Source organism: Palaemon carinicauda, chromosome 7, assembly GCF_036898095.1.
Source record: "Palaemon carinicauda isolate YSFRI2023 chromosome 7, ASM3689809v2, whole genome shotgun sequence".
NCBI classification, from domain to species: domain Eukaryota; kingdom Metazoa; phylum Arthropoda; class Malacostraca; order Decapoda; family Palaemonidae; genus Palaemon; species Palaemon carinicauda.
In genome coordinates, this window is record NC_090731.1 from 129,468,621 (window position 1) to 129,495,260 (window position 26,640).

The 26,640-nt window shown below is 39.0% G+C and overlaps 1 protein-coding gene across 6 annotated transcripts in view; it reads right to left on the reverse strand.

The window, feature by feature from the left end:
* Positions 1–26,640, reverse strand: part of LOC137644002 (cytoplasmic polyadenylation element-binding protein 1-like) — a 140,806-nt gene that overhangs the window by 92,238 nt on the left and 21,928 nt on the right. For 3 of the 6 annotated variants that reach the window (XM_068376868.1, XM_068376865.1, XM_068376863.1), the window contains exons 2-4: positions 11,164–11,317; positions 10,110–10,183; positions 4,079–4,204 (exon numbers count right to left, since the gene is read on the reverse strand). In XM_068376868.1, coding sequence (XP_068232969.1) covers positions 4,079–4,204; positions 10,110–10,183; positions 11,164–11,317 — 354 coding nt within the window. The remainder of the gene's footprint in view (positions 1–4,078; positions 4,205–10,109; positions 10,184–11,163; positions 11,318–26,640) is intronic. The other 3 variants (XM_068376866.1, XM_068376864.1, XM_068376867.1) reach the window with 2 other exon arrangements.

Below are 26,640 nucleotides of genomic sequence, written 5' to 3' on the forward strand. Positions count from 1 at the left end.
CTGCCTCATCTATCTTCCATTTTGGTGGACACTGAGAAGGAAGATTATGGACATAATTTAACATTATTGGCCAATGGTCACTGCCATGTAGGTGTTCATTTACTGACCAAAGGTAGTCCAATCGAATGGATGAGGAACAGATTGACAAATCAATGGCTGATGTAGAGTTGTGGAATACATCATACCTAGTTGGAGAACCATCATTCATTAGTATTACATCATTGTTGTCGATTAATTCTTCAACAAGATTACCCCATCTATCGCACACATTTCCACCCCATAAAGTATGCTTTGCATTAAAATCACCCATTAAAATAAAAGGGGCAGGAAGCTGATTGATCAAGTCTTGGAGGTCAGAAAGTCTAAGCCTTCTTGGATTACCAGCATGATCTAAGAGGAAAAGTTCTAAGGATGGTTCAATATATAGCGAGCATAAAGTAATTTTTTTCCCGATATGAGTTCTAACTGCACATGCCTGTAGTGGTGTATTGAGTGGGATTGTTTCAAATTTTACAGATTTGTGAATAATAAAACCTGTACCACCTTGAGCTCTTGCAGCTTGCAAAGGAGGGGATCTACAAAGATGATAATTGAGTCCAGGATTAAATGGTTTGTCACCGATCTTGGTTTCCTGTAGGCAAATTACCTTCGTGTCTGAGTCCCTGGTTAAAGTTTTTATTTGCTCAATGCTAGTACTTAGACCTCTGCAATTCCACTGGATGATAGACATTATCTTTTGTTATTATTTTTCTTTGTCTCATTTGTCTTTTGGGACTTTTCAGATGAAGCCATGTAAGGCCTGGAGATGGAAGGCTTTACTAGGCCACTACTCTTCTTTTCTTTCTTTCTAGAATCTTTATAAGAGTCAACCTTAGGATCATGAGCAGTAGGGCACTTACCTGACTTAGATGAAGGTGAGGATGATGGGGACCTTTTCCTCTTTGGAAGATCTTGTTTTCCAATCTCCATCAAATCAGGTAGAGATTCTGCCTGAGACAATACATTTAAGGTGGTGGAAGCCACATTGGCTTCCTTGGAGGATTGTGCTAGAACTTCTACAGTTCGAGCACTTAACCCAGAAGGCTGGGCTACTACCTCTAGGGGAGATGCTCCTATCGGTGACAATACTTTTGGTGTGTTGGACACCATATTGACCTCTTTGGAGGTTTGTGCTCTGGCTTTTATAGCCTGAGCACTTGACCCAGATGGCTGGGCTACTACCACTAAGGGAGATGCACCTGACGGGCCAGGTGCTGCCACTGGTCCCCCTGTGGTAGTAAGGGGTAGTGGATTATAATCTTTTGTTGGCATCTTAACCGCGCGAGCAAAATTAAGTTGCCGATTGAGTAAATGCTTTGCATAACCTACACTTATATGTTCAGCATTTGCTTTCAAGATTGCAGCTTCTTCATTCTTGTATTCTCTACATCTTTTATCATTTGGTTTATGATTATCTTTACAGTTTGCACAGGTTGTATCTCTGTTGCATTGGCCATGTTCTAACAAAGAACAGTTAATACAGATCTTCGTATTATTGCAGTACCGGGAAGGGTGACCGTACTTGAAACAATTAAAGCATTGTAAAGGCCTAGGTTTATATTCTCGAACACGTACTCTTTCATTCTCAATAATTATATGATCTGGTATAACAGGGGTTTCAAATGTTAAAACTACCATGCTTGTTTGAGGGATCTTACTTACTTTCCAAACATTAGCAGGGCACATGTCCAGAATTTCTGGTTCTGAGAATTCATATAGATCTTTATCAAAAACTACTCCTTTACCATAGCTGAAGCTCATATGTGGTTTAATATCCTTAATAGGATCAATTTCTGCAATCTTCATGCCACAAAGCATGTGAGCTTGAGTATCTGATTTTGCATTAATCAAAACAGATTGCTTACCGTATCTACTAATATCCTTACTTTTAATTAATCCAACTTTTTTTTGTATAAATTTACTAATCTTATAATAGTTATAATTATCTATCTTTCCAGATGCAATTATCCATGTTGGGGGCTTGGGGGTTCTTACTTCTGGAAGTCTATGCTCTATTTCTTTTTCCATCCATTCTTCTGGTTTATATACCTCTAGGTGTCTTGGTGCTTTATCACATAAAGCCCCAGAAATCAAACAATTGTCAATTTTTATGCTCTCTAAATTTTTATTTGCTTCTAAAGCAATCTCAAAACTTGAAAATGATACCCAAGCTTCCCAAAAGCCTTTACTACCATTAAGCTCCATTAAAATTTCTTTGATTGCTCCAAATCTACAGAAGGCTTCATGAATTATGTCATAGCTACAACCAATTGGTATGTTTTTTAAGTGGAGAATTTTCAGATTTTTTGTTGGATCTGGTAATGAGCCAGAACCAGAGAGTAAAGTATTACGGTTATTACAAGCATCATTTTCCACCAGTGTCGATAAATTGTCTTTAACAACACTGGTCAGAGAAGTATTGTTGGAGGAATCCTTTTTATTGCCGAGGTTGTCAACAGAGCTTTCCCTATTTAAACAAGCAGAAGTCGTCAACGGTGTCTGGGGTTCGCCATTTGATCCAGGGGTACGGGGAATATTAAGTTTACTCATTAATTATTTTTTCAGGGGGAGGGAAGGGGTCATAATAACAATGAAAAAAAAACAATGGAAAAAAATATAGTTTAAGGGAGAGAAAAAATTAAGACTGTCTGAAATTCCAAAGAAGACACCGTTAGCCTTTCCTGGAATTAATTTCTCCACCAATGACACCTGTGAAAGCTGCTTACCAAATGTCCACTCCCTACCCTACCACAAAGGGATGGTACCACTATGATTAGAGTGGCTCAAGTGTATGCCAAACCCGCTTGATGGGACTGAGAGCATTTCAAGAATACAATCATCCCCACTCTAATCATAGTGGCAGGCAAACCGGACAGAATGCCGAGAGTCCTATCTCTATAAAATCGCCAACCCCTGGAATCCGAAGGCCAAATTTCCTAAGAGATAGTTCCGCGTGCCAGTATGGGAATACTGACACTCCTAGGTGTCCAAACATTTTCGGGCAGTTGGCAAGACCACCACAGCTCCCACAATTGATTTTGAAATAAAAACCGATCATGGATACAATGTCCCCTCTAAAAAACCTGGACAGTGAAATGGGTAAAAGAGTTTTGACAGCAAGGTTGGAGACAGCTGATAATTATGAAGGAGGAATAAGCAATAAGAGGTAATAGAAAAAGAATGAGAGAAATTTAGAGTCAAACTGAGGAAAAGAAATTCCCCAGTTCGAGAGCCCTCTTGCCCGTCACAAGCCTTCAGCACGGGAATGATATGCCGTGCTGAAGCCCAATGACTTCATCAAGGCATTCTCTCGTTAAGAGGGCAAATCTGTTGGAGAATATATTTTTACCTTTATCTTCAAGATAATGACCACACCCAATGAGTTATAAATAAGACTATTGTAAAAGTTGTTAAAACACATTATCCAACAAGTGGTACAACTAAAGGATGTAATATTATAAAAATGACTAAGGCAATGTCAAAAGCTACAATGAGATGACACTAAAGATGTTTCTAAGAATACTACTGCATATATTTTACCAATAAAAATACTCAAAATATTACCATAATTATCATTGCAAGACAGGCTGCAATCCTAGTTGGAAAAGCAGAAACCTACAAGCTCAAGGACCCAACTAAGAAAACCCCCTATCAAAGAGAACAATGAACTAAAATGGTTCAAACAATAAGTAAAAAAATATATTAACGCCATTTTAAATATTTTTTTTTACTGTGCAATACAGTACATTACTTTTATCAAACATTATCTACAATCAATTAAAATCTTATCACCAGTTATCTAAGAAACTATTTTTGAAAACAAATGTTCCTCTTGCAATACCAGAAGCAATCCACAATCTAAACAGAAAATCTCCCTAACAAATGTAAACAGAACAGATTTATTGCTTAAGAGAACCATCACCACTACAGTTTGTTACCTAAAATAAAGACCTAGTCCCAACACTGGAATTAGTCATGCATTTTTAGTCAGGAAATTTTCCTCCCACCAAGTCTGAACTCTACCACCTATAGCACAAACCTGGGGTGCTGAAAGCGGAGTAAGCGGAGAATGTGGTGATGCAGAACTATCAGAGCTATAGCTAAAACTCTGTGCCAAAAGCCTCCTTAGAGGGATTCCTCCTCCTGCATTGCAAGTTCCACTCTGCTGAAGTGTACATATGATATTTAATCATTTTATTGTCACGAAAACTTCCTTAAAAACAAAGGCAAACCTTATTTCATTTCCTATTCAACTTGCCTTATTCACCCTTCACACAATTCTCACCTGATGCAAAAAAATCAAATAATTATGCAAGCGTCCAGACTCAACATTTCTAGCAACAACCATTTCATTCTATTAGTTAAAACCTGGATATTTCTAGTCTTATTTTTCCTTGAATATAAATAAAGATAAACCAACATCATGAATGTATTCTTGAATTTTCATTATAGCAATGCCAGACATTCTTAGCATACTGGGATTTTATTTATATTTATTTTTTTTACATCTTGCCAACAACCTGCAAAATTATTAATGTATAGAGCTTTGAATGTAAACTAAATTCTTTTGCCTTGATAAGCAATTTCTTTCAAGTACTCTAGTATCTATACACCTACACAATTTTACTACACCTGCAGTTTGACTAGCAAAATTTTACTATTATTATTACTAGTTAAGCTACACCTCTTATTGGAAAAGCAGGCTGCTAAAAGGCCAAGGGCTCCAACATCAGAAATAGTCCAGTGAGGAAAGGAAACAAGTTAACAATATTGTGGCCTACCCTTAACCACATTTATACATTTTTCAAATATACTATTAAAACACTAAGCTAAAATCTATTTTCATACTTACCTATGAATAAAAAGTGCCATTATGGTGATCGGCCCCGCCCATTAAAACAAAGTTATTTTGGGGTCATTTCAAACTCAATCTACTTTGTTTTTCATCTGATTTTCATAGTTTAAAAACAATTTATAGTTTTTCCTTATAAATAATTTTTTATAAAAGTTATTGGCAATAATAGTAAAAAATTGATTCTTCTTATATTTTAAGTCTTTTATAATTTCCCAAAACCATTCTATAAATTTTCAAGCATAAAATTTCCTATCTTCATGTTTGAATGGCAAATACTGGCCATAGTTGGTTTAAATTTTCTTTGAAAATCCATGTTTTGAGAAATCAGATGTCAATGAAAACCATTTGGTTATATACCTACATTAAGCATCAATGTGCAACAAGAGCGCTTTAATTTCACAGTACATGAACTAAGGGCATGGATTCAAATTTGCTTAACTAAAGGACAGATGCAGGATTTTCATTAAGAATTTTGGAATGTTTTGAAACTACCCATCTTCCTGGCATACACCATAACGACATCACGTGAAAGTTTCAAGACATCTTGATATTGAGCATTTTTGGAAATTACCATGCTTTCATGCACATTGCAAGTTTGTAGTACCTGATAAAAAAATGTACAATATGTAATAACACTGTTGGTACATGTCATCACTCATTGCTTATGGATAGGAAGTACTTATTAATTACAAAGTTACTTGAGATTTGGTGCTTTTAGCCCAATAAGTTTATTTACGTATGGCCAAATATACAAAGGATAAAACACCAAATCAGTGTTAGAAAACTCAGATTTATAATTTTCTTATTGAACCATCCTGAGAGATAAAATGGTGGTGGTTTGATAAATATAAAAGTTTCATACAATGAGTCATGGAATTATAGGGGTTCACCTCAAAATATTTTTTGTGCTGCTGTAAGAGGGGTTTACAGGTAGAGTTGTACATTATATGATTTCATAAGGAGTGTGTGTGATACAAAATGGAAAACATGGTGGAAAAAGGAGGAATAGACACCAGACAAGTATAATACTTGGCATGAACACTTAAATGAGAAAAACTATGAAGGCATTGCTGCTAGTAGAGAGCCAGTTGCTGCCATGCAGTTATGGTTAAGTTCCCAGGTAAAGAGATTCATACGAGTTTTAAATCAGATGAAAATGCCATAAGATTTGTAGCAGTTTAAACCACAAACTATGGTGATGGGCACCAGATCCCTCATTATCCACAACAAAAGGAAGTACGAGAATTATGTGGCAAAGAAGCTTGTCAGATTTGTCAACAGAAAAGGCAATACAAATGTTAAGAATCTCAGGTGGGTAAGGTTGACACAGCCCAAGTTCTTACAAGGCTGCAGTTACACTTAAGAAAAAAATGTTTGAAAACCAAGAAGCACCAGTGTAGTCAATGTGCAACATGTTAATCCAAAGCATAAATCTATGAGATTCACAGAATCTATGAGATTCACAGAATTTTAATCAAGTCTCGGACCATGAACAAACCGTCCAAGTCTCGCAATGCAATGAAGGCGAGGTTCGCATTACAACCTGATTAGTTTTTTTTTATATATATATATTTAATAAAACCTTATAATAAAATGCTAAAACAGTGATTAAGGGGAAGAATAAACCCAAAATTAAAACAGCAACAGCAGTTAGTAGAATGTGTCCAAACCAAAAATGCAATTGTGTGATACATTGCTTGCAAAAGTACCTGGCATCTCAGATTATGGTGCATTGACACTAAGCCTAGGGTAAACTGCATGAACATACTGCCAGCACATTGCTAGACACACAAAAGGAAATTTACAATGTAACCTACAGTTACTCCCTGACTTCCAATATCTTTAAAGTTTATAATATTAGTTTAGAATTACCAATTGTTTGTCATAACTATACTGTGCATTTGTTTGTTTTTTCATTACGGTTCTGTTATTTACTAGTATCCGCTCAGAATGAAATTACCTCTGATATCAAGGTTTCACAGTAGCAGGGTATATCAGGCTTCATGTGAAAGAGCGTAATGCAATCAAGAGGTAACAACTGACCCACTAAACTCTCATAACCTGATCAATGTCTGAAGATTTCTCTAGATTTTGCATGTGTTGCCCTTCATGGGGAAATTTAATCCCAACTAAAAATAACCTGACAATTTCTCCAAAAACCAGACAAATTGTTCTCTAAAGCACAAAAATTTGAGAAAGCTTCTGCAAGGTGATCCTTCCCATTCAGAGGTGTTAAGACAGGGATTTTATATATTTGTCTCCCTCTTGGCAAACAAGGTTTAAGCTTCTGAATGTATGGCAAGAATAAAATCATCTCTAAAATATACCTTCATTCTGCTGCACATACAACTCAAGTCATGAAGAATAAACCTTTAACAATTTTTGCTGCCTCTATCAGTTATTTCTCCAAAGGGCCACGGGTTGCTACTCCCTAGCATCTCTTCAAGCCAGAATTTCTAATAGAGTAACAGGACAAAATAGCACTGCAACCTTTAAAAAATGGGCTGCATCTTTAGCAGCACAACCCTTAAAAATCAAACTACTTTCTATCAGCCATAAAGATTTTCAAAGAATGAACTCTCCCTTCTCCCCGCAACGATGCAGATACTCTACAGATTTTACAAAGGGTTAGAGATAAGAACTAACTTCTTCCATTACACAGGAGCATCCTCCTGAGGAGGATAGTACCCACTCACAGAATAGTTGGTCCAGTACCGGGTTAGAATCCCGGGTCATATTTTCTTTTTAGATATACCAACAGCATAACTTTGAATTAAAAGCGACTCAAAATAAGGAGCTGGTTATAGAGGAATAAAAGATCAATGGGATTCCAAAGAAACCTTTTTGTCCTGCTTCCTGCTAAATAATGCTGCAATAAAGTTGCCCTCCATGGAAGGTCCATTAAAAGTTCATTTTCTGGCCGCCTCTAAACTTCAAGTGGTTTACTCCCATTCGCTAATTCATCTTACCATGAGACGGGGCTTCTGGTTCATCAGGTATGGAACATGTACCATGATATGTTTGTGTCATTCACCATTTGTCTTCACTTGAAATATGAGCAAAGTTCGTTGACTAGTTCCTTGAATACTTTATGGTTCCTTCAAGGGACAAGTTGAAGATTTAACATCCTATTTGATGCTTCATGGGTTTCAAACTAATCAATGCAAAAACACTTGCAGCTTCTACCTTATCAACGTACCTTGGCAAAGACATAGTTAAAAGAAACCCATTGGTATGCCCTCACAAATACAAGAAATTAGTATCTTAAAAAGTTACGAAGTAGTCCTTGACCATTTGAAGACAGGAGTTTTAGCATATTCTCATTGGTCACCATAATTCAGTAGGTTACTTCCTAAAATTACTGAGAATTCTTCCTAACTTCAGCTGACCAGACTGAAAGAGCTCATGCATCCTTACATCCTTGGATTAATCCGATTCCCTATTTTCAGTAAGAAAACTATGGGACCTGTAGAATCTTATCAATTCAAGTCTTTACCTTCGTTCCTCCTGTGCCGAGTACAGACATTCATGAATGCCTTATAGTTGGATGGATGAAATTCAATTATTATGCCATGAAGACCAGCCCCAGGATGGAGGCCAATCATTACTTTGACAAGTGGAGTGCTTTCCTCTGGAGCCTTACGAGGACAAGATTAGACCTAAAGGAGAAATGCCCCTAAACTAAATCTAATGTTAAGTCATTTTATCAAGCCTCCTAGCAATAATATGCATATTTACTAATATTCTAGTTATAGGTCATTCTATTATGCCTCTTGCATAACTGTTATACCAGATACCATTTCCTCATACCAGATTACATTTCCTCAAACACCATTTATCACCAGGCAGAAGAGATCTTCACTTACGTAAGGATTCCTAAGGTATGAACCAGGATCTCTCAATGTATCATAGCATACACCTTAGGCAGGAACTCCCCAACTCTCCAATCAGTGGAGTCAGAACAACATTGTCTACAAAGTTTGATGGAATAAGTCGGCATGCTCTTGGTTAGGGTACTAACATACCACTTTCCTCAACTGTAACTTGCTTAAAGGATAGACACCAAGAAGTATTGGGACTGTCAATGTGTACCCTTTTTCCCCATCCATAAGCAGGTATAAGGAAGTTAAGAATGCATTAACAAAATTTTTCTTTAAAAATTTACTTGCACACTTCCCACCAAGTCACACGGACGAGAAAGAACACCATTGGTCCACATGCATGTCTAGTGGGGATTGGCCTCGTGTCTACTCATGAAAGTTCCACACTCCCAATTGTTATGGCAAGGTACTTTTTTATCACTAGATTGCTTCATGACCTCCTGCCAGGTAAATGGCAGCTGAAGTACTCCTATGCAAAAGGACGAGGGTTTGTATTTATCAGAATAAAAAAAAATGTTTCCCACATCTTCACCTCTTGGTCCAGCCACCATGCCATGTTCCCTAGAGGTAAGCATATGAGCTGGACCACACAACTGTGTAACAATTTTCAACTAAAATTATCACCACCACATAATTCGTGGGCGTTGTTTCACTATTTTACTCAATAACAGAGGTTGTAAACTACACTCAACAAAACTCCACTTATTGTTTAGTTTATGGACACCAATACATAACAATTACTACTCCTTACCATGTCATCAAACAAATACATTTGTAGTAGTCAGAAACATTGCCTACTTTACCTAGGGTCAATATTTTCCCATCTATGAGAAACTTGGAACATGCTTTACACCACATGTATAATATTGAATATTTAACACTAAGCGTCCACTTATATGAAGTGCTTGTAAAATAAAAGCTGGACATAATTGTGCACTATATGGGAATAAAACCCTATTACTTGGCCTTGTCAGGTCAGTCTACCTTCAAGAATTTGGTCATACTGCTTTCTCAAAATCCAAAAGGATAACCTGACTCTAAACAAACACTAGTCATTAGAAACAGTTTTTAATCACTTTCCAGAATAAAAAGGAAATTCAGAGCAAAAATCATCATCCAAATAAATCTTTGTAATCACTGAAATAAGTAAAATTTAACAACAAGTAGGGTTACAGTATCTACAAACAGACTTTCAACAATAATCATTAGTCACATTCATTACAACTTGTGCATTGGATATGTCTAATGTTACTTCACTACATTACAATCAGCTTTTAGTTTGACTCTAAAAAACAAACTTCAATAGCTTATAAAAACATACAAAATTCACTTACGGGTGGAGAAGGCTTTGCTGAAGGTGAACCAACATTTCTCTCTCTTCCATCCACTAACTCAGACAAGTAGGCATCTGTAATATATAGGCATAAAAACAACCATAATCTAAAAATAGTTTTGTAACAAAATATATTTTACAATCATCTAAACCAGGAAGCCTCGGCACAAAATTTCTTTGTTATAGTAATGGAGAAACTTGCACAAGCATTAAGAGAAACCACTAAGTTCCTGTGCGTAGATTATCACGTTTAAAATACTTTACAAAGAAAAAGCCTTTTCCTATTCACACAGTTAAAACATGGCATTAAAACCAAAGTTCTAGCCCTACCAATGACCTAATTTTAAAAAATAATATTTTTAGAATAAATCATGATTAAAGAAAATGAAGCAGCAATTAATAAGTCCATTCTTTGGAGGGCAAGTTCCAATGTATGAAAATAGTGAGCTAAATAGAAAAACAGGTGTGCAGAGAATATTAAATTTATAATCCCATTTTACCGATGAAAAAAAACTGACCTGCTTCCTAGTAAAACTACACTTTATACTGGCAATAATTATTCAACCATTGGTTGTTAAACAACTGAAATTACAACGTAAGTGGTATTCCAGGCATTCGTATTTCCTTTCCCATACGTATTTCTTCTCCCAATTCCCAATTTGTCTATTAAACTAATAGCACCTACTGGTGTAACAATTCACTCTCACACCTGACATAGGCCTGAAATCTATAAATGGCCATTTTTCACCTCACAACTAGAAAACTCCTCTTACATAGAGCTTTGGTTGATAATCTTTTAAGATGAAACAAAATACATTACTCTAGTATACAGTGGAAAAATGAGAGCGCTACAAATGCATCCTTAAAACAAAATACATTACTCGAGTATACAGTGGAAAAATTAAAGAACCACAAATGCAATCGTAAAATTTTTCAAATGAGGAGGTACTTTATTCCTAAATAATTTGTGTAAAATCATTAATCAAGCAATAAACATTAGCATTACCTTGCATCAATTTATATACAATAATTTTCTCCAAAGTAAATAAACTCACCAATAGATTTCTTCCTATTTGTTTGTTCTGGAATTATGTTACGCAGGTCCAAAGAATTGTTCAAATAAGAGTTCACCTTCATGATCGCCTCCAAATTACGATCCTCCTGCTCCCTATCAATATTCAAGGAGCCATACAGGTCCGCCAGGTCATTCTGTGAATAAAAAGGATTAAGCTACAATTAGATCCATGTATCAAAATATATAAAGTGGTATGTAAATCAACCTAGATAACGATGAATTGCCCGACAAATTTCATAAATCTTCCATTTTCTGCGTAAATGAAGGCCTTCACAAAAGAAGAAGGGGGAGCTGATAGTGCCAGCAAATAAGTACTGTATATGCCCAGGATTCAACTTAAATTCTTCCGGTAACTTTGGAATGTTTAAAGCTGTTAAGGGGTGCAAGAACCTAGTGAAATACACCTCAAAATTTCCTACCATCTTTAAGAATGCCATGAAAAGTACATGGGGAACCGAAAAAATTGAATATATGGTCGGCAGGATTTTTTTTTTTTTTTTTTTTTAAAGACGTGTACTTTTCTGCATTTCCATTCAGATTTCTTGCAATTAATCCACTACGTAGTTCAAACCAGGGTTGGATCAAATACTGACTTTTTACAGTTGAAATACAAATACTTTCGTTTGGGATTCCAAAAATACAAAATACAAACAAATACTTTTGTTTCGGAATCCAAAAATACAAATACAAATACTTTTATTTCTAAATCTAGAAATACAAATACAAATACTTTTCTTCCTAAATCTAAAAATAAACAAAAATAAATGACTGGTTCAGAAAATATAAATGAAAATACAAGTACTCTTATTTCAGATTTTAAAGCTACTAAAAAAAAATCCTCCTGAAAATTTGCAAACTATATAAATTTTTTTCACACAAGTTTATATCTGCATTCTATATATCATAATTGCATTTAATCATCATTAATGCCCAGAAGGTTTCCGGGCTAAGTTTTGCTCGCTCAGGAGTGTAAAAATTACCGGCCTTACTAAAGACACTTCAACTCTTACGCGATGAGTACGCGACATGTAAATGACCCATCATAGTTTCGTTTTGGTGGCAGGTCAGAGACAGCAACATAATGGAATTTCACTTAAAGAGTTTAAAACAAAACTAGCTTAAGGGTTCGTACCTATTAAGGAAGCTGACTTCAATGGTTCTCTGCATTAATAAGTCTGCTGTCCTTTGAGAACCAGCAATCCACTCAGGGGGCTGAAGAACTCTAGGAGCTGTCAACCGGTGAATAATCTCTATGCTGACAGGAGAAAAGGGTGCTAGGGATTAAGGGAGTGTAGTGGTAGATCCTTCACCTGCTACTGCATTCGTTGCTACGAATGGACCCAAAGTGTAGCAGTCCTCATAGAGAGTCTGTACACATTTTAAATAAAGTGATGATAATCCAGATCACTTCTCCAAAACATTGTATTCATCATACTTTGCAAAGAACTATTTTGTTTAAAAGCCATACAAGTTGCCACAGCTCCAACTTCATGAATCTCAACTTTCAGGAGCTTAAGATCTGCCTCACCAGTGTGTGTGTGTGTGTGAGCTTCTTTAACTGAAAGTCTATGAAATATGATAAGGAGTTTTTAGACATAGGTAAAGCAGGCTTTTTGACTGTACACCAAAGAGCTTCTGAACTGCCTCTTAAACATTTAGTCCTGTCTAAATAGAACCTTAGTGCTCTAATAGGACAAGAACCTTTTCCAGCTCCTCACCCACCAAATCAGAGGGGTTAGCAATTTCAAAAGATTTTGGTCATGGGTGAAAAGGACGTTAGTTTTTGGCTAGAAAATCAAACTGCAGAGCATATAACCTTGCCGTTTCTAAAGCCAATGTTTTTGCTAAAAGAATGAACTTCACTGACCCTTTTAGCTGTTCCTAAGCTTATTTTAGCTGTTCCTAAGCTTATTAAAAATAAAGTCTTTAAAGTCAGATCTTTAAAAGCAGCAGAGTTCAAAGGTTCGAATCTGTCACTCATAAGAAATTTAAAAACCACGTCTAAATCCAGGATGGTGAATCCTGTTGACGTTTCTTAGAGGTTTCAAAGGAACTAAAGAAATCCTGAAGGTCCTTGATGTTCGAGAGGTCTAAATGTCTATGCCTGAAGACCGCTGCTAACATACTCCTGTACCCTTTAATGGTTGAGGAGGAAAAATTGTGCCTCCTTCTGAGCTCTAAAAAGAAATCGGCAATTTTGAGTTGTAGAGATACTGGATGAAGAAACTAAGTTTGTTTTACACTATGCTCTAAACACTTCCAACTTGGATTGGAACACCCTGATAGTAGAAGTTCTTCTTGCTCTAGCAATAGCCTTGGCCACTTCCTTCGAAAATACTCTAGATCTTGCGAGTTTTTCGATAGTCTGAATTCAGTCAGATGTAGAGCTGGGAGGTTTAGATGGTTTCTTGCCAAATGAGGTTGTCTGAGAAGATCTATTCTCAATGGCAAGCTTCTTGGAAGATCCACCAACCATTCCAGTACCTCTGTGAACCAACCTCTTGACGTCCAGAAGGGGGCTATTAACGTCAATCTGGTTCCCTCGTGAGCCACAAACTTTTGTAGTACTCTGTGCAGCACTTTGAATGGAGGGAAAAACGTACACATCTAGGTGTGAGCAGTCCATCAGGAACGCATCTATGTGCGACGCTTTGAGATCCGGAACTGGGGAGCAATAATTCTCTAGTCTTTTGGTTTTTGAGGTTGCAAATAGATCTATATCCGGGAAACTAGAGATATTAGGTGAGAAACAGGAATGTGGGAAAATACTAAGCAAAATATTAAGAAGAGAGACAATGCAAGACTTTAAACTGAAAGGAATAGGCCGAACTATACTAGGAAAAAAAAAAACTGCGTCTATGACAATCAGAATGGATTGTTTTCCCGCCAGTCCGCTGCAGGCTGTTCTTTTACCTCCCCCTAAGTTTTCACAAATATAGGGTTTTATTAATTCCATGTTTTTGGTAAATTCTGGTATTCAAAGAAAGTTTATAATAACATGTTACCTTATGCCGAGTGTAATTTATCCCAATTTGTGTTAAAATGTGAAAAATTACAAAATTACAAAGCGTGCATCCGAAAAAAAGCTGCTGCTGTTGACTTCGGCGGATTGGGTTATTAAATTTAGACTTACCATGCCGATACTTTATAATATATTTATTCTTTCATATTGTTTATTGACAAAACATATGTGATTAAGAAATATAGGTTAGTAAATAAGTTTTGATTCACATTACTTGGTCATTATTTGAGAACAATGAAGGTGTTCGGACAAAAATACTTCCGACCAATCAGGTATCAGGAACCTTTCCGAGCTAAAAGGGCACCCCCTGTGAGTCAGTGCAAATATGCACCGCTATAAAAAATAGACTATAGTTAAAAATATAATGAATACAAAAAATTTGGTAATTCTATACAAAAGCTCCACACTAATAATTTTGATAACTTTTTTCTGATTTACATAGCGCTGTATTTAAAGCTGACCTTTTTTTGAGGAGGAACAGTATTTTTACCTTTGTTAACCTTTCCAATCTTGGGTTGGGAATGAATTAAAGAATAAGTTTTAACATAAGAATAATGACATGTAAAATTATCAAACAAGGCCACCGGCTAACCTAAACAAACCACCTCACCTAGCAGGCGTATCCTCACCTAGCGCTAAGGGGGGATTCCCCCTGCGACTCCACCGCCTCTTCACAGTCATTAAATAAGAGCGTAAAACCCTTTGTGTACCTTCTTATGTTGGAGGGTAAAAAGGTGAGCTGCACCTTCCCGACTCTATACCAAACGCACAATAACCTCACCGATGAATGAGCACCAATCATAGTTTTGTGGGAAATTCTCTATTCTATTTTCAACAAATTTATATCTAAATTTAACACCAAAATAATTATACAGGTAACAAATTAGATTCTATATCTAAATGAGACTCTTCAAACCAAGTTCCCATAGAGGGATACAGAAAAACACTTCACTTCTTTTTTTCATTACAACAGGCCTTCTGTCACACCGAAATGCTTCTTTGTTAATATCAAGTCAGCATTTAGAGCAACAGGTGAGGCAAATATGTCACTTTCAATAACACCGTGATCTTGGCAGTACTTGATTCTTCTTTCGATGTTACCACAATAATGCAAAATAAAATCTTCAATTTAAATAAAAATTAGGACAAGAACTTGGGAGAAATTCCACAAATTGATGTCAAAGTACATGGTAAATGAGAAACCACACCAGAAGTGTAAGGATCACACGCTTCCATAGCTCTCTAAATTCAAATGTGGATAATCATCATCATTGGTTAAAAACTATGACATTTGAGTGGTCTTGTTGCGTAGAATAATAACAATCTACGTTTTTAAAATACAAACTAACAAACGAGAGCTCAGTCTGAAGAGAAACTTAAGAGTTATGAAGTCAAGGGACTGTTTTTTTCAGGTGGGTCAAATTTAATTTTGATTTTTAAACCACTTCTAGACCTTGGACTTCCCTCTTTTTAGTGAAAAGTACTTAAAATTGACAACTTGCTGTCAGAGCTTCAGTACAGAATTACCAAAAATTCTTTCAATAGGAAAAATATTCAACAAAATATCTGGTCAAAATTATTCATGATCTTGCCTTTTAATATGTTATTTTCATTAGTAAAATAAATTTTTGAATATACTTACCCGATAATCATGTAGCTGTCAACTCCGTTGCCCGACAGAATTCTATGGAGGGATACGCCAGCTATCACAATACTAGAAGGGGGTGTACTTACCAGCGCCACCTGTGGCCAGGTACTCAAGTACTTCTTGTTGACACCTCCTCAATTATTCCTCGGTCCCACTGGTTCTCTATGGGGAGGAAGGGAGGGTCGATTAAATCATGATTATCGGGTAAGTATATTCAAAAATTTATTTTACTAATGAAAATAACATTTTTCAATATTAAACTTACCCGATAATCATGTAGCTGATTCACACCCAGGGGGGTGGGTGAAAACCAGTGTACAAGATTAAAGGATAGCTAAGTATCCCATATTTCATATAACAGTTATCTCAAATAACAATGAAATAATAAGTACCTGGTAAGGAAGTCGAATTGAACCGTTACTCTGTCTCTTTTTTAAGTTCGTCTTCCTTACTGAGCGCAGCGTTCCTCTTGGAGGCTGAATCAACCCAAAGGTGCTAAAGTATACAGGGCTGCAACCCATACTAAAGGACCTCATCACAACCTTTAACCTCGGCGCTTCTCAAGAAAGAATTGACCACCCGCCAAATCAACAAGGATGTGGAAGGCTTCTTAGCCGACCGAACAACCCATAAAAAGTATTCAAGAGAAAGGTTAAAAAGTTATGGAATTATGGGAATGTAGTGGCTGAGCCCTCGCCTACTACTGCATTCGTTGCTACGAATGGACCCAGGGTGTAGCAGTACTCGTAAAGAGACTGGACATCTTTGAGATAGAATGATGCGAACACTGACTTGCTTCTCCAATAGGTTGCATCCATAACACTCTGCAGAGAACGGTTTTGTTTGAAGGCCACTGAAGTAGCCACAGCTCTCACTTCATGTGTCCTTACCTTCAGCAAAGCAAGGTCTTCTTCCTTCAGATGAGAATTTGCTTCTCTAATCAGAAGCCTGATGTAGTAAGAAACTGAGTTCTTAGACATTGGTAGAGAAGGCTTCTTGATAGCACACCATAAGGCTTCTGATTGTCCTCGTAATGGTTTTGACCTTCTTAGATAGTACTTAAGAGCTCTAACAGGGCAAAGTACTCTCTCTAGTTCGTTCCCCACCATGTTGGACAGGCTTGGGATCTCGAACGACTTAGGGTAAGGACGGGAAGGAAGCTCGTTTTAGCCAAAAAGACCGAGCCGCAAGGAACATGTAGCCGTTTCAGATGTGAAACCTATGTTCCTGCTGAAGGCGTGGATCTCACTTACTCTTTTACCTGTTGCTAAGCACACGAGGAAAAGAGTTTCTAATGTGAGGTCCTTAAAAGAGGCTGATTGGAACGGTTCAAATCCTGATGACATTAGGAACCTTAGGACCACGTCTAGATTCCAGCCTGGAGTGGACAACCGACGTTCCTTTGAGGTCTCAACAGACCTAAGGAGGTCCTGTAGATCTTTGTTGGAGGAAAGATCCAAGCCTCTGTGGCGGAAAACCGCTGCCAACATACTTCTGTAACCCTTGATCGTAGGAGCTGATAGGGATTTTACGTTCCTTAGATGTAACAGGAAGTCAGCAATCTGGGTTACAGTGGTACTGGTTGAGGAAAACTGCATTGGCCTTGCACCAGCTTCGGAAGACTTCCCATTAAGACTGATAGACTCTGAGAGTGGATGTCGTCCTTGCTCTGGCAATCGTTCTGGCTGCCTCCTTCGAAAAGCCTCTAGTTCTTGAGAGACTTTCGATAGTCTGAAGGCAGTCAGACGAAGAGCGTGGAGGTTTGGGTGTACCTTCTTTACGTGAGGTTGACGCAGAAGGTCCACTCTAGGAGGAAGAGTCCTGGGAACGTCGACCAGTCATTGCAGTACCTCGGTGAACCCTTCTCTCGCGGGTCAGAGGGGAGCAACCAACGTCAACCGTGTCCCTTTGTGAGAGGCGAACTTCTGAAGTACCCTGTTGACAATCTTGAACGGCGGGAATGCATACAGGTTGAGATGGGACCAATCCAGCAGAAAGGCATCCACGCGAACTGCTGCTGGGTCTGGAATCGGAGAACAATACAAGAGGAGCTTCTTGGTCATCGAGGTAGCGAATAGAACTATGGTTGGCTGACCCCACAGGGCCCAAAGTCTGCTGCAAACATTCTTGTGAAGGGTCCACTCTGTGGGGAAGGCCTGACCCTTACGGCTGAGGCGATCTGCCATGACATTCATATCGCCCTGAATGAGCCTCGTTACCAGCGTGAGCTTTCGATCTTTGACCAAATGAGGAGGTCCCTTGCGAACTTGAACAACTTCCTCGAATGAGTCCCTCTCTGCTTGGAGATGTAAGCCAAGGCTGTGGTGTAGTCGGAGTTCACCTCCACCACCTTGTTAAGCTGGAGGGACTTGAAGTTTATCAAGGCCAGATGAACTGCCAACAACTCCTTGCAATAGATGTGAAGTGTCCTTTGCTCCTGATTCCATGTTCCCGAGCATTCCTGTCCGTCCAGTGTCGCACCCCAGCCCGTGTCCGATGCGTCCGAGAAGAGACGGTGGTCGGGGGTCTGAACAGCCAAAGGTAGACCTTCCTTGAGAAGAATGCTGTTCTTCCACCACGTTAGAGTAGACCTCATCTCTTCGGAAACAGGAACTGAGCCCGTCTCTAGCGTCAAGTCCTTTATCCAGTGAGCAGCTAGATGATACTGAAGGGGGCGGAGGTGAAGTCTCCCTAACTCGATGAACAGGGCCAGCGATGAAAGTGTCCCTGTTAGACTCATCCCCTGCCTGACTAAGCATCGGTTCCTTCTCAGCATGCTCTGGATGCATTCTAGGGCTTGGAAGATCCTTGGGGCCGACGGACAAGTCCGAAAAGCTCGACTCTGAAGATCCATACCCAAGGAAACAATGGTCTGGGATGGAACGAGCTGAGACTCCTCAAAATTGACCAGGAGGCCCAGTTCCTTGGTCAGATCCATAGTCCATTTGAAAATCTCCAGACAGCGACGACTTGTGGGAGCTCTTAAAAGCCAGTCGTCTGACGGAGCCGGACACAAGATCATGATACTGCTGCACAGTCTGTAAACTGTCAATCATGGGCAAGCGAGGAAGTACAGTGACAACCCGAATCTGTCTAGACTATCTGGGTCGTACAGACAACTCCTTAACGGGTTGCTGAGGTTGCCGCACTGCGTCACAACAAGTCCCTTCTGTTGGTTGTTGAACGTCTTCCCCGTGACACATTGACTCCGTAAACAAAAAAATCCTCTAACAAGGACTAAGCTTGGAGTGCATGTCATGCAACACAGCTCAAGGTCTATGGGAGCAGGTGTGGTAACAGACGGGATTAGCGGCTGAAGTGGAACCATTACCTTCCCTGTAAGCATGTAATGCTTAAATAAAAGTCCATAAGAGGTTATGCAGCTAAAGGCTCCCTCCAAATGACAGAGTCCTCAAGGGAATATCAGAAGGAGGGAGAAAAGAACTTTCTCATCTACAGGGACCTTATCCTAGAAAAGCTAAGTTCTCTGAGTGAGGGTTCACTGGTGCAAAAGCAGCAGACTAGAAGGCAACGTTATGAAACTGCTTGACAGTCTAGTGAGTTGGCAACAACCCAAGATATGTTGAGAAGCATGCGGTAAGGTATGCAGAGCATGATGAATGCAGAGTATGCTGTATGCAGAGCATGCTGTATGTAGAGCATGTTGTATGCAGAGCATGCTGAATGCAGAGCATGCTGTATGCAGAGCATGTTGTATGCAGAGCATGCTGAATGCAGAGCATGCTGAATGCTGAGCATGTAGTAAGCAGAGCCTGCTGTAAGGAAAGCAGAGCGTGTGCATGGCGTTTAACATTCTTAGAAATTCCATGACCAGTGCTAGAGTGCTTTATGCATGCTTGCATGGGGTTTAAAAATCAACATAATGTTTACCTTACATTCATAACTCATGATTCATATTTTTGCCATGGTTTGAAAATGGAGGTAAGGTATGCTGAACAGCAGAGTCAGAACGAGCTGGAACAACAACAGTGGAAGGTGCAGAAAGTTCCTGTTCCTGTGGAATGAGTGGAGCGTGAAGAGACCGAGGTTGCGCAGAACAAGGTAAAGTTCCCGCAAGCAGAGGTGTCTGAGGTGCAGGAACAGGGTGCACGGGTTGAGCTCGGTGCAGCAGCTGAGGAGACTGACTCACAGGTGGAAGAGGTTGTACCTCCACCGAGAGTTGCACCACCGGTGGAGCAGCCAGGGGAGGAGGAGGAAGAGTGGAGTAATCCTCCTGATCCCAAACCGAAGGTTGCCTTAAAGAAGGCTGAGGCTGAACAACACTGGGAACAGCGAACACAGAAAGAGGTTCAACATCGTACGCCTGGCAGAAGGTGCTGCGACTGGGTGCAGCGAGTGCAGGCGGGTTGAGCACAGGCTGAACGGGTGCAGGTGGAGGTGCAACACTCTCAGCCCGACATTCACGCAACAGGTCCGAAAGCTGTGCTTGCATGGACTGTAGTAGAGTCCACAACATCGTACGCCTGGCAGATGGTGCTGCGACTGGGTGCAGCGAGTGCAGGCGGGTTGAGCACAGGCTGAAAGGGTGCAGGTGGAGGTGCAACACTCTCAGCCCGATACTCACGCAACAGGTCCGAAAGCTGTGCTTGCATGGACTGTAGTAGAGTCCACAACATCGTACGCCTGGCAGATGGTGCTGCGACTGGGTGCAGCGAGTGCAGGCGGGTGCAGCACAGGCTGAACGGGTGCAGCCGGTTGGTGCACCACCGGTGCAGGCGGGTGCAGCACAGGCTGAACGGGTGCAGCCGGTTGGTGCACCACCGGTGCAGGCGGGTGCAGCACAGGCTGAACGGGTGCAGGCGGTTGGTGCACCACCGGTGCAGGCGGGTGCAGCACAGGCTGAACGGGTGCAGCCGGTTGGTGCACCACCGGTGCAGGCGGGTGCAGCACAGGCTGAACGGGTGCAGGCGGTTGGTGCACCACCGGTGCAGGAGGAGGAGGTGCAACACTCTCAGCACGACACTCACGCATCAGGTCCGAAAGCTGTGCTGCATGGACTGTAGTAGAGTCCACAACATCGTACGCCTGGCAGGTGGTACTGCGATCAGGTGGAGCGAGCATAGGCGGGGGGGAGTGTAGGCGCACTCTCAACCCGACAAAATGATGACTGAGGAGAGTCAGAGCTAACCCAATGACTGCATCCGGGTTGTTGAACTTTACTTCGTACGTCTGGCATAGGTCTGGACTTTACGTTTAAGAGGTCTAGAGACCTGAGACCAGCGTTACTCTGCCTTTATTTTCTCCTCTAAATCTCTTCTGCAGACGAGCAAAATAAGGGCTCAATCGTCTGCGGGTGGGAGTGACGGTCTCGGTAAGACACGCCCACAACCACCGAGGATACTTCTGTGCGTCGATCAAGGCCTGCCGAACCCTTTTGCCCTTCGACATTGCTTCTCCCCTGGGCTTGGGAGCTTGCAAGAGGTCCCGGACTGGGAGGACGACTGGCGCGCACAAAAGTACCCTCACGCATAACACTGACATCAATCACTTATCACTTTGATTTCTGTTTGCACTTATTTCACTGAACTCGAAACTTTAAGTGGTTTGTACCTGAAACACGCAATTCTATCCTTCTCAAAAGTTAATAATTGCGAAAACAGAATTACAATGTAACAGAAAAATCTAATGAAAGAAAATTCAGTGGCTGGAAAGAGACTAAACACTAGATCACTCTAGAAACGTTTAGTTTCTTCCCCTAAAGAGACTAGGGATAAGAGCAAAACGATAACAACGTTACTCGTACGCCTGGCAGGCTTGAGGGAAACGTTTATCCTCTTTCTCCCTCCGTCTCTATCTCTCTCTCTCTCTCTCTCTCTCTCTCTCTCTCTCTCTCTCTCTCTCTCTCTTGACTTAGAACCTGAGAGAAGAGCCCAATCATATATATCGTTAAAACATATTATTGTTAAAGGAAAAAAACTGAAATATTTCCCAAAAAGAAAAGTTCCTTATTAGGATCAAAACCATTAAGTTAAGAAAGAATGAACAAAACGCTAGACACGGTTACTCTTACTGCAATGTGAAACCGTGAACATTCTTTCTCTATCGTAACGATAGAGTGCAAGTTGAAACGTTCTGAACGTCAACAACTGCCGAGACAAACAAAACGTTAGTTCAACTTTGAAAAAGTACGAGACTATCAAAGAAATTCTTTCAAAGACCTTAAAATAGCATAATATGTTAACAGGTAAAACCGAAATGACGGGCTCACGATAATTAACTTCGGTACCAAGAAAAGACCGCCTACTATTAGGAAGGTCGAATATAAACAAATATAAAAATTAATTTTAATAAGTTTATAATAAAAGGAAGTTAATCGAAGAGGCCTATAAGAGGCGGAGAGATATAAAATAAATCTATAACTTTTGTTAAGCAAAATTAAGAAAGAGAGTCTATACTCTCTTAGACACCAACACTTTCGTCTAAGGGAAGGGTCGGCCATTGAAAGGTGAACGAGAGTTCATACTCTCTTCGTCACCAAAATTAATCAAATTAATTCCAAAAGCTAACTAAGCTAAAATAGAAGTTTCCAGTAAAGCGACAGCCGAAATCAAAGAGAAATACTTCACCAAAGTCGTGAAAATACTCCAAGAACATAAGCGTATCCCAGAACGTCTTGCCGGAAGCACGACAGAGGAATAATTGAGGAGGTGTCAACAAGAAGTACTTGAGTACCTGGCCACAGGTGGCGCTGGTAAGTACACCCCCTTCTAGTATTGTGATAGCTGGCGTATCCCTCCATAGAATTCTGTCGGGCAACGGAGTTGACAGCTACATGATTATCGGGTAAGTTTAATATTGAAAAAGTGAAAATCCCTGTCACATTGTTCCATCCATTTTCCACCGACATACAGTATTACCAGCAGAGCACACACTGCAAGCATTCTGGCTAGTCGACACCAAGGAGTAATTAGAAAGTAGACATCCAATATACAAACATTTGCGTTCATAGCTTACTCATTAGTTTATACAATCTGACAATAACAATAAAACTAAAGGAATGGTCTTGTTTTTTGGGAGACTTTTCATCAGCATGACTTTTCAGGCCCTTCTCCCCACTGACCCCGTACAGGTACTCCGTCTTTGAACAACAAAGCTGTTTAGCTGTTCCCACCTACATTTATAAATGGTATTACCAATCTTTTTACTGTAGCCTTCTGATAAAAACATTGACAATTTCGATCAGTCCTTACGAGATATGCTGCAGTGTTCTAAACAGCAACCAAATTCTGCTTATGTGGATGTGTCACTAAAAAACTACAGTACTTTCATTAACAAAACTACTTTTATAGTAGCTGCAGTTTCATTAGACAGGCAGTTATGAGCCAATTAAATGCACTATTGTAACTTCCACCAAAGAAATGAAGAATCATGGATTTTTTTTTTTTTTTTTTTTTTTTTGACAAAACAGTGATTTCTTACAAGTTTTCCTAGAAACAACAGCTTCACATTGTGTAACCCGGTGATTCAACGGCCACGTCACAACTATGTAGAAGTACAATAAGCATGTTAGATTGAAGTTTATGAAAATTACGCGGTGACGACCCCATCCCCTTACGAAATCACAAGGATTCACACAATTTGGGAAAAATCAAATCAGGCTTGAAAAACCAGACTATCCAGCATATGCCAAACACCCATGTACTTTAACCCTTTTACCCCCAAAAGGACGTACAGTACTGGTACGTTTCACAAAACTCATCCCTTTACCCCCAGGGACATACTGGTACGTCCTTGCAAAAAAACTGTTTTACATCCTTTTCTGCATATTTTTGATAATTTTTCGAGAAACTTCAGGCATTTTCCAAGAGAATGAGACCAACCTGACCTCTCTATGACTTTGGAAAAAATCAAATCAGGCTAGAAAAACCCAACTATCCAGCATATGCCAAACACCCATGTACTTTAACCTTTTTAACCCCAAAGGACGTACTGGTATGTTTCACAAAACTCTTCCCTTTACCCCCAGGGACGTACCGGTACGTCCTTGCAAAAAAACCGCGTTTTACATTCTTTTTTGCATATTTTTGATAGTTTTTTGAGAAACTTCAGGCATTTTCCAAGAGAATGAGACCAACCTGACCTTTCTATGATGAAAATTAAGGCTGATAGAGCAATTTAAAAAAATATATATACTGGAAAATGAGCTTGAAAAAAATAACCCCTGGGGGTTAAGGGTTGGAAAGTTCCAAATAGCCTGGGGGTAAAAAGGTTAATACTACAGCGACCCATGAGGATGGCATGAGTAACACATACATGTATTACTTACCAGAATATTGGAGCAGTGAAATTGGGTTTATTTGCGAGCAAACGTAGCCGTGCCAGAGCAAAAACCATCCAAGGAACGTGAAAAATTATAGGGAATTATACTTTGAATTTCAAGCCACTTACATTAAAAATATATTCATCTAATTGATTACCTTTTGTTTATTATACATCCCCAACCATTATCATTGCTGCAAACCATTAGAGTTTCCCAACCGCAAACCCTGTTTCTCGCTGGGATACCACAAACTGGTTTCATAAGGGGATTGCGGGAAAACTCAATCATTATCAGAAATGGATAAAAAACAAGATGGTGAAAAAGAAAAATATATTCTTTGTGTACGTATTTGGCTAGGCTAGAAATTAAAGTAACATTTACCACCCATATTTTTCAAACTTATAAAATTTGCAAGTTACAATTGAAAAACCATATTTCAAAAGGGAGGAGAAGTCTAAAAACAACAAAATCACCTAACCTAAGGTACCCCCACTTAACCTAGACTTGGAGCTGTATCCTTAACTACAAGAAGGGGGTTGTTATGACCAGTAACCCCTCCCTCTTTGACTGAGTTATCCTTAGCTTATCCTAAGACCAAGTCTCAACCTTGCGTTTGCTTCCCATCTGGCCTCAATTCTGGCAAGGTAAAACTAAATCATAATTCATAAAATATAAAATTATGCATTTCAGACAGATAGGTAAAATTATAGTGTAATAAATGGTTCGAAAAAAAAATATTTTTTCTAAGTATTTTTGGTGGTTTTTTAACTTTTTCCATAATTATTTCTGGAACAAATCCTTCATTTTGAATTGTGGTGGGTCGACTACCAAAAAAGAAAGGAGTAATAGTAAAGAAATACTCTAAACACTGTCGAGATGACAGTATATTTTTTAGGACTTTGGATGCATACAAAACATGATTTTTTTATCCCATTCTCTACTGTATGTAGTCATTCAGTGTTCATCGTACTAAAAATACCTCCTTACTTAATTGGGATAATGATTTATTGGTTTTTGTTCTGCCGTAGCTGGCTTTCACTCTTAAAGGGGTGCATACGCACTTAGCAAGGGGACGGGTTATAGCTTCGTGCTGCAGCTTCTGTTCAAACATGGACTTTGCTTCCACTTCCCATTATCAAACTAAATATATCAATACATGTTTCTACCCTAACCTTTCATAATTAACATGGTAAGTAAAATAAGAGTTGTAATTATATTACATCTTCTAAATATAAAACTTCTGTACCTTTACTCGTTAGAACAAGTACAGTAACTTCAAACAGAAGCATCATTATCAGTTTTTCCTGAACAACCGGGTGGAAGTTTCTGTAGCCTGTGCCAAGATGACAAAAGGAGCAATACGGGAATTTTTTCTTTTCCTATTAAAATCTGTAACTTCCGGTAACAGAGGTTTCCACCAGTAGGCTAGTACAGTACTGTATATGGGACTCAAATTAGTGTATGTGCAAAGATCTATTCAAACTAATTTTGAATTGTTCTATACTGTAATGAAATCCAAAGATAACAATTGCATCCTAGAACAGTGCAATATTAGATTAAAAGATAGAACCTTCGCAATAGAATACTGTACGTAGATATTTGTAGATATACTATTTTGAATCCCATATACAGTAGTATAATTGGTGGAAAACTTATCATATTTCTACAAGCTAAGCTATGACTAGTTGGAAAAGCACTATGGGTGTAAAACTACTAATTATTATAATCATTATTATTATTACAAGCTAAGCAGGATGCTATAAGCCAGGGGTGGCCAACCTATGGTGCATGCGCAAACAGTGGCGCATTGCACGATTACAAGTGGCGCACTATACCCCAGAGATAATTAAAAAACCAAGCCCGCTAATAAAAAAAATACCAAAAATACTAGATTAGAAAAAAAATAAAAAAATAATCTAAGGGGACCTTCAGCTATGTCCCGCATTTTTTTCTTTTAATTATTCGAAATACACCATTTCTATGTGTGTTAGATTTTAGACATATATAATACCTTAACCATAAACCAACGTTACAGAATACAGTACATTGAAAAAATCATATTACTACGAGAGGCCTTTGATAGTCGTTTTAGTGATTTTGCTGAAGAAGATTGCATGGTTGCATTTATAAATCCATTTTCACTCACTGAACATAACATTCTGAAGATGCCTAGTAATATACAGATGGAGCTTATTGGTTTAAAAGCAAATTCAGTGCTGAAGAGTAAATTTAATGAATTTCCCTCACTCCCAAGTGCATCTGAAATGCTTATTTTTGGCGATCATAAACAAGTGAACATTTACCAGAATTTAGAAAATTTACCAAAAGTTATGCCTGTAGCTTTGTAACAACATACAGACGCGAGCAAATATTTTCATCCATGAAAATGTTCAAGAAGTGAGGTCGCGACTATCCCATTCAAATCTGAACTGTCTGTTGCTCTGTTACTAATTTACCTGCTAGAATTAAAGATTTAGTGAAAGCAAGGGAAAGTCAAAAGTCTCAT